The 18537-nt window shown below is 41.2% G+C and overlaps 1 protein-coding gene across 12 annotated transcripts in view; it reads left to right on the top strand.

Annotated features, from left to right (window-relative positions):
- Positions 1-18537, top strand: part of LOC144593565 (LIM and calponin homology domains-containing protein 1-like) — a 304848-nt gene that overhangs the window by 214549 nt on the left and 71762 nt on the right. For 11 of the 12 annotated variants that reach the window (XM_078399328.1, XM_078399362.1, XM_078399356.1 and 8 more), the window contains 2 exons: positions 10689-11021; positions 14823-14858. In XM_078399328.1, the coding sequence (XP_078255454.1) occupies positions 10689-11021; positions 14823-14858 (369 nt within the window). The remainder of the gene's footprint in view (positions 1-10688; positions 11022-14822; positions 14859-18537) is intronic. The other variant, XM_078399413.1, reaches the window with a different exon arrangement.

Here is an 18537-nt window from a genome sequence, read left to right as displayed (position 1 = left end):
ATTGTCCAATGGTGAAAGTGGCAACAATTTTTAATGCAGGTTGTGTAGAATAAGATGGAGATAAGCACGGAGAAAGAGGATAACCCCCCTCCCAAAAAAACTACATGACATTTACTACAAACACTGGCACTCCCAACCAGCTTCTCTCTTCTGCGTATGGGAGGGACTCTGGTTTCTCCAGCTCCATTCTCAGCCGTATGTTCTGCATGTCCTTCTGTTGAAAGGATCAACCAGGGTGTTATTTGGGCAGGGACTCAGGGAAACAACCTTGTTGGTTTGGGAGAGGGAGCTGCTAAGATAAGTAGGGTGGGCAATAATCAAGATGTGATTGGAATGTGCTTGTGGAGGTACAATGATTGTGGAAGGTGACGGTGAGTAAGGGAGCTGGAAATCCAAGCATTGGGGTATTCTCACCTTGACACTTTGGTTACAGTGAGGGAAAGCCAAGCTTGTAATAAACTGCATGTAGGATTGCAGGCATACCTCAATGGCATGACCCCCGCCATTGTCCACCTCTGTGCCACTCTCTAAATGTCTTTTAAAAGTTGTAGTTGCATCTATAGCTTCCTCTGGCAGTTGATTCCACACACACCCTACCCTCTCAGCATAAAGGTTGCCCCCGAGGTCCCTTTCGAATATCTTCTCTCTCACCTTAAGCCTTTGCCCTCACATTTTAGAATCCTCCATCCTGGGGAAAAGGTCTGTGAATGTTCACTTTATCCATTCACTTCATGATCTTGTCACCCCTCCAAAGAAGAGTCCCAGCCCTTCCAATTTTCATAACCCAATCCTGCCAGTCCAGGTAACATCTTGGTGAATCTCTTCTGCATTCTTCTCAATTTAATGGCATGCTCTTTATAGCTAGCTAGGTGACCAGAATGACACACCGTGCTCTAAGTATGGTCTCACCAACGACTAGTATAGTTGCATCATGATGTCCCAACCTTTGTACTCAATACCCTTCCCAATGAAGGCAAGCATGCTAAACAGCTTCTTTACCACACCGTCCACCTGACTCGCCACTTTTAGGGAACCATGCGCCTAGATCGCTCCTAGATCTCTCAGATTTCATTTACAGTTATGGGAAAATATATTGCTGTGTGTATTTAGCATAATTTTAACTGTGATGTTTACTGTTATGAGTGGTTGCATCAGCTATTACCTACAGTTTGTTTTAGCTGCGAGTTGCATAACAAATGTTGAAGAAACTTGTGAGTACATTTTTCCAAGATTATGTGGCAACCCACGCACAGACACCAGCTTGGCAAAAAAAGTCGCTGATTTCAATTAGAAGCAGAGGACAAAAAAACTTGGGTGATGCGCTTTCTAAATTGCTCTCTGTACGCAAGGCACCAGCAATGCTGCAGCATCTTGGAAAACGAAGCTTGTCGTGGCACAGGGCCACGAGACATGTGCATGAAAATTGAGTGAAAGTTGCAGGGAACTGTTTGTGAAAAATGGCATGAAGAAATAAAAATCTCTAAAAAACTGACAGTAAGCTTCTTGATAAGTGAGTGATGTCAACAGAAATAGACTCTCATTGCTTGGCTGAGAAATGCTTTTCTTTCCTTTGGATGACAAATGTTCATAACTTTTTACCTCTATGTGGTAGACTAAAACAACAGCAAGAAAGCAGTGGACAAACTTCTCCAGATATCATTCTTCGTAGGGAAAATACATTTTTAACGAACTATCTGGACACCGATTCTGAGACTGAGGAGGAGGAACAGAAACTTCCTGATCTTGAGAAAGATGACTTCGCTTTGAGAAAGGCTCAGCTCCACCAAAGCAAGCCCAAGGTGGTGGTCAATCAATTTTTAGCTGGACCATGCACGAAGAAGGATAGGGCGCTCTGGGCGAGTATCAAACATTCCTCTCGTGGAACTGATGGAACTTCTCAAAGGCAAGAGCAGAAAATGGAAAGGTGTGCCTTAAGTAGAGAGTATATACTGTACCACTCTCCTATTCAATTTCTAATAACAGAGTGCTAGTCAATTTGCGATGAGAAAAGGCCCCCAAGAAAGAAGGAACTGCAAATGCTAGAATCCTGAATAAAAAACACAAAATGCTGGAGTAATAACCTAATGTGTTACTTTGTATTTCCCTCAACAAAGACTGATATATTCTTCTGCCTGAAGTAAATTAAAGACCCCAACATTTTCCTTTCCTCCCCTCCCCTCCCCTCCCCTCCCCTCCCCTCCTCTCCCCTCCCCTCCCCTCCCCTCCCCTCCCCTCCCTCCCTCCCTCCCTCCCTCCCTCCCTGGAAAGCTGTACAGTCACAGGAGAACATGTTAAATGCACACAGACGTCAGGATCAAACTCAGGCCTCTACTTCTGCATCACTATTCCATCACTGTTCCAATAATTTCTGTGACAGTTTGCACCCCTTCATAACTTTGACCTGTCACTTCTGGTCACGACTCATGCTTGCATGATTGGCACCATTTCTGTCTCAGATGACATCAAGCAAAATTTCTTCTCAGATCATTAGTACTTCCGTGAGCAGCTTACCACACTCAAGTAGATTCTCTTACTTTCCATCAATGTCAGGATTTCCCATCCCAGCGCTTCATCCAACCCCTCCCTGACCCTGAAATAGCCAGCTGACTGCACCATCTCCTCTGCCCACCCAATACTCTTCAACCCAAGACCCATGACTGATGTTCATCCCTGGACGAACTAGCTACTTTCTTTCACAATCCTTGGCACTTGGGGCCTCAGGTACTGTTACATTTTGGTGTACAGGACTCGTGACCATGAGGGCAGCATGGGTGGCACAGCTGATAGAGCTGCTGCTTCACAGCACTAGAAACACGAGTGCAATCCTGACTTTGGCTGCTTTCTGTGTGGAGTTTGCACATTCTCATTGGGTTTCCTCCAGGTCCTTTTGTTTCCTTGCCCAACCCAACGATGTGCGGGTGTGTAGGTTAATTGGCCTCGCTAAAATTGCCCCTAGTGTGTAGGGAGTGGCTGAGAAAATGGAATAACATAGATCAATAGCGTGAATAGATGATTGATGGTTGATGTGAACACAATGGGCCAAATACAGCCTGTTTCCAGGCTGTATCTCTAAAGTAAACTAAACCAAATTCCCATTGGCTTATTTAGTTTAGTTTAGAGATACAGTATGGAAACAGGCTCTTTGGCCCATTGAGTCCACTCCGACCCCCCATTCACACTAGTCCTATGTTATCCCACTTTCTCATCCACTCCCTACACACTAGGAGCAATTGACAGAGTCTAATTAATTTATGAACCTGCGCATATTTGGGATGTGGGAGGAGACCAGAGCACCCAGAGGAAGCCCACGTGGTCAGGGGGTTCTGACCATGTTGTCTATGTTGTCCACACAGACAACACCCAAGGTCAGGATTGAACCCGGTCTCTGGTGCTGTTAGGCAGCAGCTCTACCAGCTGTGCTACTGTTAAACGTTTCATGCAACAAACTTCTACAATAACAATCCACGTTCTCAACATTTCAAGGGACAATTAGCAGAGAAAGTACAGAGGAATGTGCAAGAGAGAGAAATGAAAGAAAGTCACACTTTTAAAGCGATTGGATAGATAATAATTTTCTATTGTTTGCTATATTCTTATGTTCTTACCTGGTCATTTTGCTAATGTCTACATTTTTCTCTTTGTTATGAATAATTAATTACATTTAAGCTTTGTGTAGTTTTACTTTCTTTTTGAATTTCCTATTGTATCAAGTTTTGGGCAACAGTATTTCCAATCAGCAAAGCAACAAAGGGTGAAATTTGGAGCACCTACAAATGAGCAGAAATTCTGCAAAATAGCCAGAACTGTTGAAAGCTTATGGGGAGCAAAGGTTATGGGGAGAAGGCAGGAGAATGGAGTTGAGAGGTAAAGATAGATCAGCAATGATTGAATGGCAGAGTAGACTTGATGGGCCGAATGGCCTGATTCTGCTCCTATGACTTATGAACTTATGAACTGCTGACCATGTTCAATCAATGCTAACTCTCATTGACGAATCAATTCCAATGACCCCATGGATGACACACACTAAAGGTCACCAGTAACAATGGAGGGAAGACTTACAGGTGCAGGGGTATGTGGGCAGGGAAGCCTAAATAGCAAACGACAGGCACATTAATAATATTGTCGGCTGGAATGAGCATCTGCAAATGTTCCATCCCAAACTGATCCAGATCATGTTTGGAGTGGCTCCCTTCAGCTACTATTCTGATGTATCTGCAGTCCTTTAAAACCATACTGGAAAATCACAGCAGCAGCCCTGTTGTCATCCAAAAAATGGCCATTGTTTTTTTGAAATATTCAACCACCTAACACTTATAATGGCAAAGACGGGCAGATACTGTCGCAACAATTAAGAAACATTTAGACAGGTACATGTTTAGAGGGATATGAGCCAAATGCAGGTAGGAGGGTCTAGTGTAGATGGGGCATGTTGGTTGGCATGGGCAAGTTGGGCAGAAGGGCCTGTTTCCATGCTGTGTGGCTCTATGATTATTTTGATTTTAAAACTATAGCTGAGTTATGAATTACATTCATGTAAGGATATACATGCCTATGATTCTGCTAAGCCGATATTTTAAAATATAATTTACTACAGATGAAAGCGGGCCTACAGTTTCACAGATGTTGTGTGAATACAGGTCTTCCCCAATCCATGACAGGTTCTTAAGATCTGTTTATCATCCATGTAATTCACAAGTCGGTAATACTACTGCCCAGCAATATATTTAAAATACAAATGTAGGCCATCCAAGTGTTGTTAAACCAAGGTGTTTAACTCAAGCAGGCAAATATTGGCACAACCAAGTTCTCACAGGTAAAGGTGGCTGTAGAGCCACAGCAGTATGAGCTGTACATAAATCTGGTTTGATATCTGGAGAGAACCTTTATCAAGTTTTTGTGATTTGCTAGCTAGGGATATTTGAATTAAGGTAATCTATTCAGCTCCATTGGCTCATTCCATTCATTTAAATCATGGCTGTGTGCTGTAATTCAAGTCCATTTATTTGTATTACTTCTCCGCTATCAAAACTTAATCTGTCTTCACTTTGAAAATTTCAATGGACACAGCATTCACACTCTTCTGGGGTTTGAGGGTTGGGGAGGGGGAGGGGGGAGGGTGCAGTGGGAAGAGTTCAAAACTTTTCACTTTGAAGAAGTTTACTGATTTAACTCCTGAATGTCACAGGTTAAATTTTAAGACTATGTTTTGTGTTTAGTGTTCTCTACCAGAGGAAATAAGTTTCAGCAGGTTACACGCCTGTTATTTTATTGATGAAATTTCTCTTCTTTCATCCAACTTCATATGATTTCATTCCCAATATTGTGCAATTAACAATCTATACATTCCCACTCTTAACTGACTATGGAAACTGGTGCTCACCTTAAAACTTCACTTGTCTCATTGTTTTCTGTCTTCTGACTATACTCTTTTTTTTAATCCCTCCATTTACCTGTGTGCAATTGTTCAGCAAAAGTCCCATTCAGGCTGCAGAGAGTGAAGTTATTATCCCTCAGGAAGCAGGCATGTTGCTGAAGTCACAGCAAAAGAACAGGCGCAATGAGGAAAAGCAGGTGAAAGGCCCAGATGTAGAGCGTGATGATCTGGCTCGGCGAAAGGCCCTGGTCGGCTTCACCAGTCGGCAAGAGCCTCGCACCTTCATTCCTTCCTCTATCACGTCAGCCGATATGGAGATATGGCAGAGGCTCAAGCTATCCACCAATATCAGGTTGTTACCGAGCTCCCGCTCTGTTGTAATTACACTCACCATACGTGTTTGTATATTATTCTGAAACTGAGTCTTGCTTTTTACTTAATCTAATTAGAACAACAAAATGATATTTGAAAAAACAATAATTACCTTTGCAAAGCCTCAGGTACTTCAAGTGCCTGTTTTTCAAATATTTTTAATGTGGCCACATTAAATCCTCAATTACTATCGGTGCAGCATTGACATTAACAAATTGTTCCTATTTTCAAGAAACAAAACAGCATTAGCAGTCCAAAGGAGGGTCACGACCCAAAAAAATCACCTATCCATTCTTTCCTGACCCACGGAGTTACTACAGCGCTTTGTGTCTTTTTTTGTAAACCAGCATCTACATTTCCATGTTTCTATTGCATAAGCACCATTATATTCAAAAAACACTGGGCCTTTTCATTTTTTAAAATCCAAAGTGATGTACTTTCGAACCCATTCACTAATTAGAGACCATTCCTGTTGAAAATATTTTGATTGGAATCTATTTCATTTCAAGAGTACTGAAGATTTTCATCACCTTTTTATCGCTTTTAGGTTGGTTTTGAAGATACCTGGTGCAATAAAAACAGAACTGCTCCCTACTGTTTCGTGTTCATAGAGGAATAAAATAAACAGGGCGTAATAGCACTGGTTCTCAGTGAGTTGCCTGTGTTGAAGAGGCAGAAACACATGGCTAGTATGAAGTAAAGGTTAACCCCATAATAGAAGTGCTTTGATGAGCTGTTGTTGTAGTATACCATTGGGGAAAAGGATAAGCAATATTACTCAGTCCTACTGAGCTAAAGCACCAACAAAAATTGCTTTGGTCAGAAACCATTTAGTTTCTCTTTGTATTTATTTTAATCAGATGGTCTATTCAGTCAGACCAATGCAGGTTATCACTATAGAAGGTATCACAAAATGCTGGCGTAACTCAGCAGGTCAGGCAGCACCTAGGAGAGAGGGAATGGGTGATATTTCGGGTCGAGACCAGCAGTATTGCTTTTCACGAGTCTGTTTCAATAAATGCTCAGAGATGCAAGGAACTGCAGATGCTGGAATTTTGCTGGAATAACGCAGCAGGTCAGGCACCAACTCTGGAGGACATGGATAGACAACGTTTCAGCTCAGAAGGGTCTCGACCAGAAACATCACCCATTCCTTCTATCCAGAGGTACTGCCTGTTCCACTGAGTTACTCCAGCATTTTGTGTCTATCCTCAGTATAAACTAACATCTGCAGTTCCCTCTTACACACACCTCTTAACTATATTTACTCTCTCCAAATAAGTCTCATTTACCCATGCAGAAATAGACTTGTTATTTTGAGGGCTGCGTTCTTTTTATGTCAAATTTAGTTTTTTTGCTGGTCTCCCCAGAGCAGTGCACCAGATTTAAGCAAGAGGGCAGATTGTTGACCTCCAGGAGGCTACGATATTTATCATTGTTGCCTCCACCATTGGAAAGTGGAGTAGAATTACTCAGCATCAATTTTTCCCTAAATTCTGCACCTCTCCCCCACCTTTTTCACCTCTTGAAGTGACAAATAGCACTGCTATATTTTCTGACCCTTATCAATAATATTTCTACATTTCCACATCCTTCTGGATTTTGTATTCTTGATGCCAATCTGAAAGATTTAATGCTAGAGCATCGGGTAATATAGGGATGTAGCAACAGTTGTGGGTAATTAAGCCTGTTTGGTCTTCACTGATAATTTGCTTCTTAACTCTATCCATCTTTCTATAACTCAAACTGCTAACAAATATTCACCCTCAGTTTTGAAATCATTGTTTGACCCATCCTTGGTAGCATTTAAAGGAGCTAGTGTTAAATTTCCACGGCTGTTTCTGGTGAAGAATTGTTTCCTGACCTTATCTCTGTATGACCCATTTTTGATTTCAACTTCATCCATTTTCCTTTGGAGTTCTCCACGAGAGGAACTAGTTTCTCCATATCAACCTCAATAACTGTTACAATCATTTTAAACAGCCCAATTATATTAATCATTAATCTTCTATACTCAGGGGTCTGTTAATTATGCTCTTAATTTAACCCTTTTAGTATCACTCTGGAATATCCCATCCAGGGGCAAATTCTCCTCCTGAAGTGCATTGTCCTCCTGAGATGCAGCCTAGAGCTGACTGCATGATGGCAGGTGGCCTGAATCTGAATTTCTGATCCCTTGCATTCCTGCCCACTTGAAATTCCAGTTCATTACATTTTTGGGATATTTTTGCTTTACCTTTCCACACAACTTCCATATGAAGCTTCTCACCATTCAGATAATATTATGAAGTAATTCCCTACAGTGGACTCCACCTGTCACAGTTTTGGTATTTCCCTTGCTTCTGTAACAGTTTGCCTCATCCTCTTGGAACAAAACTAGTTAGAGTCTGCCAATACTTGTTCAAACACATTATACCTACTTGCTATGTCCTACTTCCTAAACAAACCAACAGTCAATTCTGCAGTCACATTTTTATTAATTGGGTGACAAAAAAATTACAAGATTGATGTCATTACATTGAGATGGTTGAGAATGTTGGATATATCATTATGATTGGTAGTGAATTGTTTGTGACTAGAGTATCTTCTTCTTGCAACCAACGCCAATTTGGGGATTAGTGAATACATCTTTGTCTGCTTCTAACTATAATCTTTCTCCATTTTCCATAACTTTGTCCAGTGAGGAGTCTTCCAAACCAACTACAATTTGTTCTGAAGTGAAGCCAAAGTGCGGATCTGAAGTAGGACAAGCAGCTGAAGTTGACCTTGCCCATCGTCGGGCAAGAAACTCGAAGAGTGCTTCACCCAGCTGCCAGCGTTCTGTACATTTTGGCCCAGTGACAGAGATAGATCAGCAGCATGGTGATAAGATGAGCATCAGCTGGGCTGGCCCAGGCAGTGAGTCAGAAGAAGAGCCAGATAGTTGCACTGTCAAAGCCTATACCTGCCATCAATTACCCTCGGTATCTTCAGCGGTTATCCTCAATTCGCAAGACATTGCAATGGGAGATAAATCCCAAATCCCTGCACACAGTGAGGTTATTCTTGCCTCCCAGAAGGAGATCAGGTACATTTTATTTTCCTTCCAGCTGGTCTGGATTGAAAGCTTGCTTGAGCACTTGAGCATGTGTTGTTGGGTGCTTCTGATAAGCATGATCCTTGTAACACAAGACTTGAGGCCACTCGGTCCTTTGTACATTAATCCTAACTTTATAAATAGTTTTGTTATGTGGAGACTTCAGCCTTCTGCAAAGTAATTAGTTCAACATGGTTTTCAAAAATAACACACAATTAAAAGGGCTATGCTGCAGCCCAGACGTCGTTACACCACTCATTTACACTGCCAGTTAAAAGTGCTAACCACGTTATTGGAATCTGCACGTACCTGTTTCTAGTTTAGTTAGGTCATATAAAATTTTCTGAGCTGCGTTTTTCTTTAATTTTTGCAGCATGATTTAGACACATTTGTTCATTTTAAATGCTACTTTAAACTATTTGCAGGTTTGGTGATATGTTTATGCTCTGGAGGCAAATTTACATTGACTTGTTTGTTACCGTTTGGAATTTGTGGTTTCAGGTACATATTTCTCTGTGGGGACAGTAAAACCATTCCAGATGCCTTCTTGGCATTTACATGTTTACCGTCCCAACGACATACCAACCACACGTATGTACCACCCATCCACAAGCAACGTACCATCAGTCCCCAGCCCATCACATGATAGCTGATAATCTGATCGCAACTGGAACTGTGCCCATTCACATGGCTAAATTTCAGCCAGGCTTTCAGCTGAAGAAACATACATAATATTAAGTCAACCGATAACCAGCTCCTGATTTACTGCGTTAGTGGGGAGCTAGAAGAGGGGGAGAAACCCTGTGTTGCCCTGTCTAGCCTTGCCAAGTTCAATGGGCCTTGTGGTCCCCAAACTGACGAGCCATGTGCAACGCCAATGGGTGGGGGAGGTTCTAGGTGGTTGGTGCTTTCAGGAGCAATGTCAGGGTGGCTCGTTGTTGGTCTCAAACGTCATGTGGATAATGACTCATTTTAGCTCTGGTGACCTTTGGCAGGAGCCCATCAGGCAATGTGGGCAGAATAAAAGATATGTTTGGTGGCCGCCTCCCCCCCCCCCACTGCCCTGTATGCATGAGTGCAAACTTTGGATGTAATCCTCAAGGATGTTGGGATGGTGGCAACTGCTGACCAGATGCTGCACTGGTTAAACATGGCTGAGAGGCTGACACTGCCAGCATATTTTACACCTTCATGGGCCTGGGGGGCTGAAGGGGGAGCGGGCTGTGCGTGTCGTTTGCCTCGGTAGGGGTCGAGCTGCCTGTCCGTGGGTGCGGGGGGAAGAGAGGGGAAGTTTTGTTGCCTCCATCACAGTGAGGGGGTGTTTGGAGTCACTGTGATGGATGTTTGTGTTGGGGTCGGGTGTCCTGTGTTCTTTTCTTTTTGCTGTATTTTGTGTGACTGCTGAAATTTCGCTCGGTGTTGTGCCGAGTGACAATAAAGTGTTGTTATAAGTTATGTTATAAGTTATGTTATGGGAGTGAAGCTGTCAGGTTCCCACCTCCTCAGGCTTAGCTGGGCACATTGTCCTTCAAGTGGATCAGCAGCACAGCAGCAGCAGCACCCTGGGGTGCTGAAGATTTGCTTAGTGCAATGGATGCAAGTGTAAGTGTTGCTGAACCCAGGCAGAGCCTAGGTTCGCAATAGACTACTGGTCTCCTTTCGAACCCAAGCTTCCAAAATACTTCCAAAGAATAACCTATTGTTTTCTAGAATTTTTAAATCTTCAGAAGCTTTAACCCGATTAATTCTAAGCGTGAAATGATAATTTTCTGCCTTGCCTGACCAGTTTGTGAATCTTGTTGTTACCTACTTTCTATTAGTTGGTTCTTTCCTTCTTTGTTTAATTTACCTCTTCTTCCATAGTTGTGAACCTGAAGAAACTTTCCTTAGTGATACTTGCACAGCTGAGTATTTTCCAAGGATCCCTTCTCCTGTCCTGGTTGCCCACACTATAAATGAAAATGTTCAGGATTCCAGCGAGGGAACGGAAGATGACGAGGAGGGAACCCCGGATGTAGAGAAGGATGACATGATGGGTCGTCGGATAAGAGCCACTACCAAACAGAGCAGTGCTTCCTTTAACAAATTTCTCCCAGTCCCCAGTTCACAGCGAGACCAGGAATTGAGCGGAATTAATAAAGAAGTTGAGCGGGAACCGAAAAAAAGGAGGAAATCCGAGGATGAATCTCAATGGACGTGAGCTATTTGTTTTGTTTATGAACTGATAGTTGCCGTGGTCCGAGAGTTTGAAATGCACTAATGCAATCTAATCACTTGTGTGGGAACGTCTACATTGAAATAAATAGAACTTAACACCTGTCTTGTTTGTCTTGGTCTGTGTGCACAAATTGACTCATTAAGGCTGTTGAATTGCATTGTTGAAACTTGTTTTATATCCTTTTGATGACAGTGAAAGGCCATTCTTGACATCATACCTTGTTAAGTCTTAATACACATTTAGTGCGGAGGTGGAGCATGATTTGTCTGAGAAGTCTTAAAATTTTCATTCCATGTAATTATCGCCTTAACTTGATGCTATGCTATTTCTTTTTTTTTTAAATATCTCTTTATTGGCACCCAAAAAGGAAAATGCTACTTATATTGTAAATGCTACATATAGAATCCAGAGTAAAATGTCAGTTGCTATAATAGATCTAATTAACATTTCTGAAGCATAAAATGTAGAAATGACCCGCTAAATATTTGTGATCGCAATACTACTTTATCTTCCTTAAAGATGGTAGGCATTTCAGTGGTATACATATGCACATTTGTATTTAAGATGAAAAATAAGTCACAGGTGTGAGCTAATATCACCTGAGAGAAGCAAATTGCTTATTCATAGGGGATATGTTATTTATAGACATTTCAGAGCAGTGTGCTGAAAGAGAATGTAACCAGGTAGATTTTTTTTTTAAAGGAAATATTTTGATTCAAGATATTTACTGTCTAAGACTGGGCTACATGTCTGTGATTATTTTACTATACATTTACTGAAAAGCTGCTAGTGAGTTGCTGTTGAGAATCACCGTGATCCTTATGGGGGAGGTACAGTTGTTTAGTGGGTTTGTGGATTTTGATCCAACAATGAAGTAAGGTGGATATATTTCTCAGTCAGATGCTATGTGACAGAATGGAGACTCGTCTAATTCTGATAGAAGTTCTGGGTGTGGGAAATGCTGCTAAGAACCTTTGACAAATCACTGTATTGAGGCCTGTAGTTCTGCCACATGTTGAAGTGGTGGAGAGAATGGATGCTTCAGGTGGTGGAAGGGATGGTAAGCAAGCTGGCTGCATTGTACTGTCCTTTGCAGCTTCATACGGAGTGTAAAATAACTTAATTTCTTGAATTAATTCTTTATTGCTTTAAAATAAGTTTCCATTACGTATTTTGAATGCAAGAGCAGAAAATGTATGTATTACATACAGAACTCACTGTTTTGTACTTTCCATTTGTTTGTTTTCCTTGTTTCATTATTACTAAATCATTCCAGTAAAATCTGATATTTGCAACATTTGTGAAGAATATCATTTTGTAATTTAAGTCATTCATTATCATCATAGTGCAATGTCTGCAGTAGTTTAGGAAATATTTTCATCGGTAATTAGGCGTTTTTAGATTATGAGAGGAATAGATGGGGTGAATCCCTCAGGATAGGGGATTCATGAATGTGAGATTAAAGTGAGAGGGGATATGATAGGAACATGAGGGCCAACGTTTTCATACTGTGGGTGGCAAGTATATGGAACGAGCTCCCAGATAAAGTAGTTAAAGCAGGTAGAATAGCAACATTTAAAAGACATTCGGACAGGTGAATGTATAAGAACGGTTCAGATGGGTAAATGGGACAAGTTGAGATGGGATATCTTTGTCGGTATGAACAAGTTGGGCTGAAGGGCCTGTTGTCCATACTGCATGATTCCAAAAATAACCAGATTGTTAGTCCAATTTTTAGACAATAGACAATAGGTGCAGGAGTAGGCCATTCGGCCCTTCGAGCCAGCACAGCCATTCAATGTGATCGTGGCTGATCATTCACAATCAATACCCCGTTCCTGCCCTCTGCCCATACCTCCTGACTCTGCTATCTTTAAGAGCTCTATCTAGCTCTCTCTCTATTTTACTCATAATTCTAGCATCTACACTCTTGGATCTCCAAATAGCATTTCCGATTGTACCCGCTCTAATACTGTACTTTGGTAATCATTTTCAGTAATATTATCATGTATGCACATAATACATGAACTACATTCTCCCTTTCTACTAATGCAACACAGGTCGGAAGTTTTACAAACTTTCTTGATAATATTCATATCAATGTTACATGTTTTACTTTCAATCTTTCTATAACAGCATATTTGTTGAATAGACTCTTGTCCTAAATTCTGAAGTATTATGTATTATTAATTTATTGTTAGCAAAATCTTAATTTTCTTAATTTGATGTGAACCTTTGGAAATAAGACCCAAAGGCTTCAATTCCAGCTGATCATCAGTGTACCTAGAATTCCCAAATTATGAATTCTTAAGGTTATGAAATGAACTATAAATATGATTAGTCTAAATGAAAAATAACTAGCTTCTGTGTGTTTAAGATTACTATTTAATGAGTCAGCACAAATATTTTAATTCATTTATTTTTCCTGATATCCTTCGTGTCTTGCAGCTTGATAAATGCTGTTATTGCTGTCAAATATCTTTTTTAAACCACCTGAATTGGCCAATCTTAGTTTAGTTTAGTTAAGAGGTACAGTGCGAAAACAGGTTCTTTGGCCCACCAAGTCCGTGCCGACCATCAATGCTTTTACACTCGCACTATCCTACACACAAGGGCCAATTTACAATTTTTACCAAAGCCAATTAACCTAAAAACCTATAGGTCTTTGGAGTGTGGGAGGAAACCAGAGCATCTGAAGGAAACCCACTTGGTCATGGGGATTACATACAATCTCCGTACAGGCAGCACCCATAATCAGGATGAACCCGTGTCTCTGGTGCTGTAAGGCAGCAACTCCACCGCTGCGCCACCTTGCTACCCCACCAACCTTCCAACATTTCTGTCTTCTCTTTGGTTTGTATCTTTCCCAAAGGTCCATGGCACTGCCTTTAAAATACATCACTGCAAGTACATTTCTGATCTTTCTAATATTAAATATGTTGTCCATTAATCCTGCTGTCAAATGGAATTCTGTTCCAATATAATAAAAATTAAAAAATGCTTGAAGTACTCAACATATCAGGCAGTAATTGTGGGGGGGGGGGGGGGGGGGAAACAAAGTTAAGATTTCAGTCTGATAATTATTTTAGTTGCTTGGTTGGGTTTTTTGGATTCCAGAAATATGTGACTGGTACGTTATTCAGCAGGACATGTTTTTTTCTTTACAATTATTGTACATGGTACATAAGTCAGGACATGTCATTCTAAAGAATATGGTCATCCATTTGATCCATAAACCAACAATTGAAACTGGTTTTAAACCAATGAATGAGCAATAATATAAAATCTTCGACTTTCAGCATTAAAAGGGAGAAAACGTGTTTAAAATTAACTTTCATATTAGAGGTGTTTTGATTAGATCGTTTGGGCATGAAAAGCAAACAAGGATTTCTAGAGGTTTCTTTGAGAGTTACCAATTATTGTCATTAGCATTTGCAGAAACCTTGGGCATTTACTGAACTTCTGAAGGTGATTCTCCAATTGGAAGTATTTGTTCCCAGCAAAATAAATATGATTGGCCACATTTTTACATGCTTTCTTTGGCATTATATAATAAAATATTACTGTAATTGTAAAAAGGGTTTGAATTTGAAAAGTCAGGAACTAATTGCCCCTGGAACTGAGGATTCTCTGGACCAGGGACCAGTCCAACATTACACATTTGTTGCGCAAGGAAATGATCATTTTGTATTTTTGAAAATCTCAATCTTGTGCATTTTGATGTGTATTTCATGTTTTATTGTAAATATTCTGTGTGTTCTTTATATTTGGTCCTGTAGATACAGTCCTACAGCAGCCCTGTCTGATGACACAGGGTAAGTGGTACCTTGAATTTTAATATAAGAAATTGCATGGCTTGATCAATATTCGCAACTGCTTACTAAACCAGCAAGAATAACGTGTTTGTCTGGGCTTGTGTAATTAACTGCTTTGACTATTTGCAGCAATATGCATCTGGGCTATTGACAGCAACCCTTTGTGTAAGAAACAGGTGAATTTCCACTCGTAAAACAAAACAGATTTAAGAAGAATCGAATATGGAATAATATTAGAACATTGGAATTCTTAATGAGTGCCAGTTGCTATTAGGTCATTGTGAAACAAATGTCCATGTGTATTCTCTGTACCCACATTTTAAGAACCTTTGCACAGCACATTCTAAATCAATTGCTGTGGTATCTGGAAATATTACGTATAAAAGCAATTTATTTCATAATGAAAAAACAGTGCCCTAGAAGGCGGGCAGTTTTGGAGTAGGTTTTAACAGAGTGAGCGAGATGTTATGGTTAAGAGGTGGCGATGTTGGTGGGAGGGGAGTAGGTAGAGTCGCAATCTCCCTGGTGTTGGAGGCTGAGAGGTAACCTTATAGAAAACAATTGTATTATAAAATACAATTGTATTATAAAATACGATTCTACCACCTACTCTGGCAGCGTTTTCTAGGCTACTATCACTCTATTAAAAAAAACTTGCTTTGCAGTTCTCCTTTAAATTTCCCTCCTTGCCTTAAACCTATAGCCTCTAGTGTTCAATATTGCCAACCTAGGTAAAAGATATTGACAGCCTATGCAGTCATAATTACCATAAAAACTATGCCTGTCATTATTTTATATACTGCTATCAGGTCATCCCTTAGACTCCGACTCCTCAGGGAAATCAACCTAGGTTTGTCCAACCTCTCCTTACATGCCAATATAGGCAACACACTCTAATACACTCCAATATAGGCAACATGCTGGTGCCCTCATAAAAGCCTCAACGTCATTCCAATAGTGTGACAACTACACATGACATTTCCTTTCCTTTATTGTGATCCATCATAGGATTTGAATAGATTAATTTCAAAAGTCCCATCACGTAATTAATCATTCATCCTATAATATCTCATCTATGCCAGGGTTTATTTTAAGGAATCTTTATCATGCTGCCTGCTCTTATTTTGGGAGATTATTTTTGTTGACAGTGAAAATGTACATGCAGTTCAAAAATCTGTAATAGTAACCTCAAATTCTTCTATTCCTGTTTGGCATTTTTGCTAAATAATCTATTGGCAATCTTGCTCACTGTTACATTTTTATCACCGACTGTTTGTTATAAGATTTGTAGTTGTATTTGGCATTTTTAATAGGGGACAGCTGAAAGCACTTTGTGGGATACTTTGACTGGAATGAACCAAGAAACCAAAGATTCTGTTAAGAAAAATAGGACAGAGATACAATTTATTTTGTATTCCTATTATGTTAGTTTTTTTTGAAGTAGTGCCATATTCACTTCCAATAATTTGAAACCAAATTGCAATAAATGGTATTCCAGATCACACTGATCTGAGCTAAACAGTTATTCTTCCTGAGTGTCACTTTTTCCATTTAGCTGTATTGTGATTTAAAACTTTGTCAATTGCTCTTTAGCCGATCCATTCTTCTTAGTGAATTCACATTGTGCCTTGCATATTTCATCAAAACATAGGTAAAGATGTATGCAGCAACTTTCAATGACTTCTGAGAAAAGCTCTGAGCTTCAAATTCAATTTCACTTGAAGTCAATTAAGAACATAATACAGGGGTATTGTATGTTGGCATGCAAAATATAATTAAACAAAGTCACATGGAGCAGCAGAGAAAAATAGTTGGTTCACAAATATGTTTCTATGGACCAGTCCCCACATTCCAAAACCTTACCCCTAACACTAAGTATCCAGCCCAGTAACATTGTTGTGGAACAAAAGCAATTCTTAAGAGACATTTTGCAAGACACGCGAACAGGCATGAGAATAGAGAGATACAGACCACGTGCAAACAGACGGGATTAGTTTAATTTGACGTCATGGTGCTGACATGGTTATTACACCTCAATTTTGAGGGGCATAGATAGGGTAGATAGTATGAAACTTTAATAGAAGATATAATTTCAAGGTTAGCGGTAGGAGATTTGGAGATGATTTGTGTAATTTTATTTAGCCAGATGGTGTTTGAAATCAGGAACTCACTGCTTGAACAGGCTGATGTAGACAGATAATCTCTAAGTGTATTTGGACGAGCTACCAATCCTGGCCTGGGAAGCTCAGGGTCAAGTGCTGGGAAATGGGACTAGTGTTGAATGGTGCATAATGTCGGTACTGGACACAATGGGCCAAAGGGCCTGTTTCCCTGCTGCATGACTTTATGTTGTTGTTGCTTGGGGTTCATTCTCACCATGATAAGGACAAGGGGCCACAGTTTAAGAATAAGGGGTAGGCCATTTAGAACTGAGATGAGGAAAAACTTTTTCAGACAGAGAGTTGTGAATCTGTGGAATTCTCTGCCTCAGAGGGCAGTGGAGGCCAATTCTCTGAATGCATTCAAGAGAGCTAGATAGAGCTCTTAAGGATAGCGGAGTCAGGGGGGTATGGGGAGAAGGCAGTAACGGGGTACTGATTGAGAATAATCAGCCATGATCACATTGAATGGCGGTGCTGGCTCGAAGGGCCGAATGGCCTCCTCCTGCAAAAAAAAACAAAAACAAAATATCCATAGTGTTGCCATGTGTACAGAATTGGTAGTTGGACCAATCTGGGCTTGAAAGTTCCTTGCACACAGGTGACAGAGGTGTCGAGATGCACTGGCATCCTCTGGCTGTTGAACTTCGAGATTCTGCATTTCTCTTTGCTTCCTTCATTCTACGTTACTGAAGTAAAAAAGGCCCACTTCAAAATGTAATCACTACTCTACTCACTCCGACCTGCGCGAGATAACCACTTATGAGGTGTTTGCGCAGTAATCAACCAGAACCAGAACCAAAAGGGCCACTTTGTATGTGGGTCCAACAAGCAGGGTGATCCTATGCTTGATGTGAGCAGTGGTGTACATCAGTCGTGTGTCAGTGATGTATGTCAATGCTGAAAGTCTTAAGAGATGTTGAACGAGAGTCTTTGAATCTCTTTTTGTCTTCACCACGTGGTGTAATGAGAGCAAATAGCAAGAAGCCAGAAAAACATAGCTAGTCGTTTAAAAAGAAATCAAAAACGTCCAGCCTGGGACCGGGAGAACTGAGAAAGTCCTGGACTTACCAGCATGTGTTGTCAAGCTGAGAAGTGGCAGATTACTCACTCACTGACTGACTGGTTGGATTTGTCCGTGCACTCGGCGTGAGGAGGTAAATGGGAGTTACTTTGTTTAATTATGCTTTTGCTTTGCGTTAATAATTTTCAGGCTTTACACTTTTTAGCGGACTTGTAGGGGGGAGGGGGGATGGGGCGCGTCTCCGGGGGTGGCCAGTCCTCGCCCACCGCCCGCGTCGGGCCGGCGCTACCCCGGGGCGCCCGGTAACCGGGGCAGGTGAGTGAGTGGGCGAGTGGCCGGGGGGGGTGCAGGGGGAGGGGTGTGCAGGGGGAGGGGTGTGCAGGGGTGTGTGTGTGTGTGCAGGGGGTGTGTGTGTGCGCAGGGGGGGGGGGGGGTGCAGGGGGTGGGGGGTGCAGGGTGGGGGGGGGGTGGGGTGCAGGGCCGGGGCACCGGCTCG

This window comes from Rhinoraja longicauda, chromosome 1 (assembly GCF_053455715.1).
Source record: "Rhinoraja longicauda isolate Sanriku21f chromosome 1, sRhiLon1.1, whole genome shotgun sequence".
In the NCBI taxonomy this organism is placed as follows: Eukaryota; Metazoa; Chordata; class Chondrichthyes; order Rajiformes; family Arhynchobatidae; genus Rhinoraja; species Rhinoraja longicauda.
The sequence above is the reverse complement of the archived record's forward strand: the minus strand, read 5'-3'. Positions and strand labels throughout refer to the sequence as shown.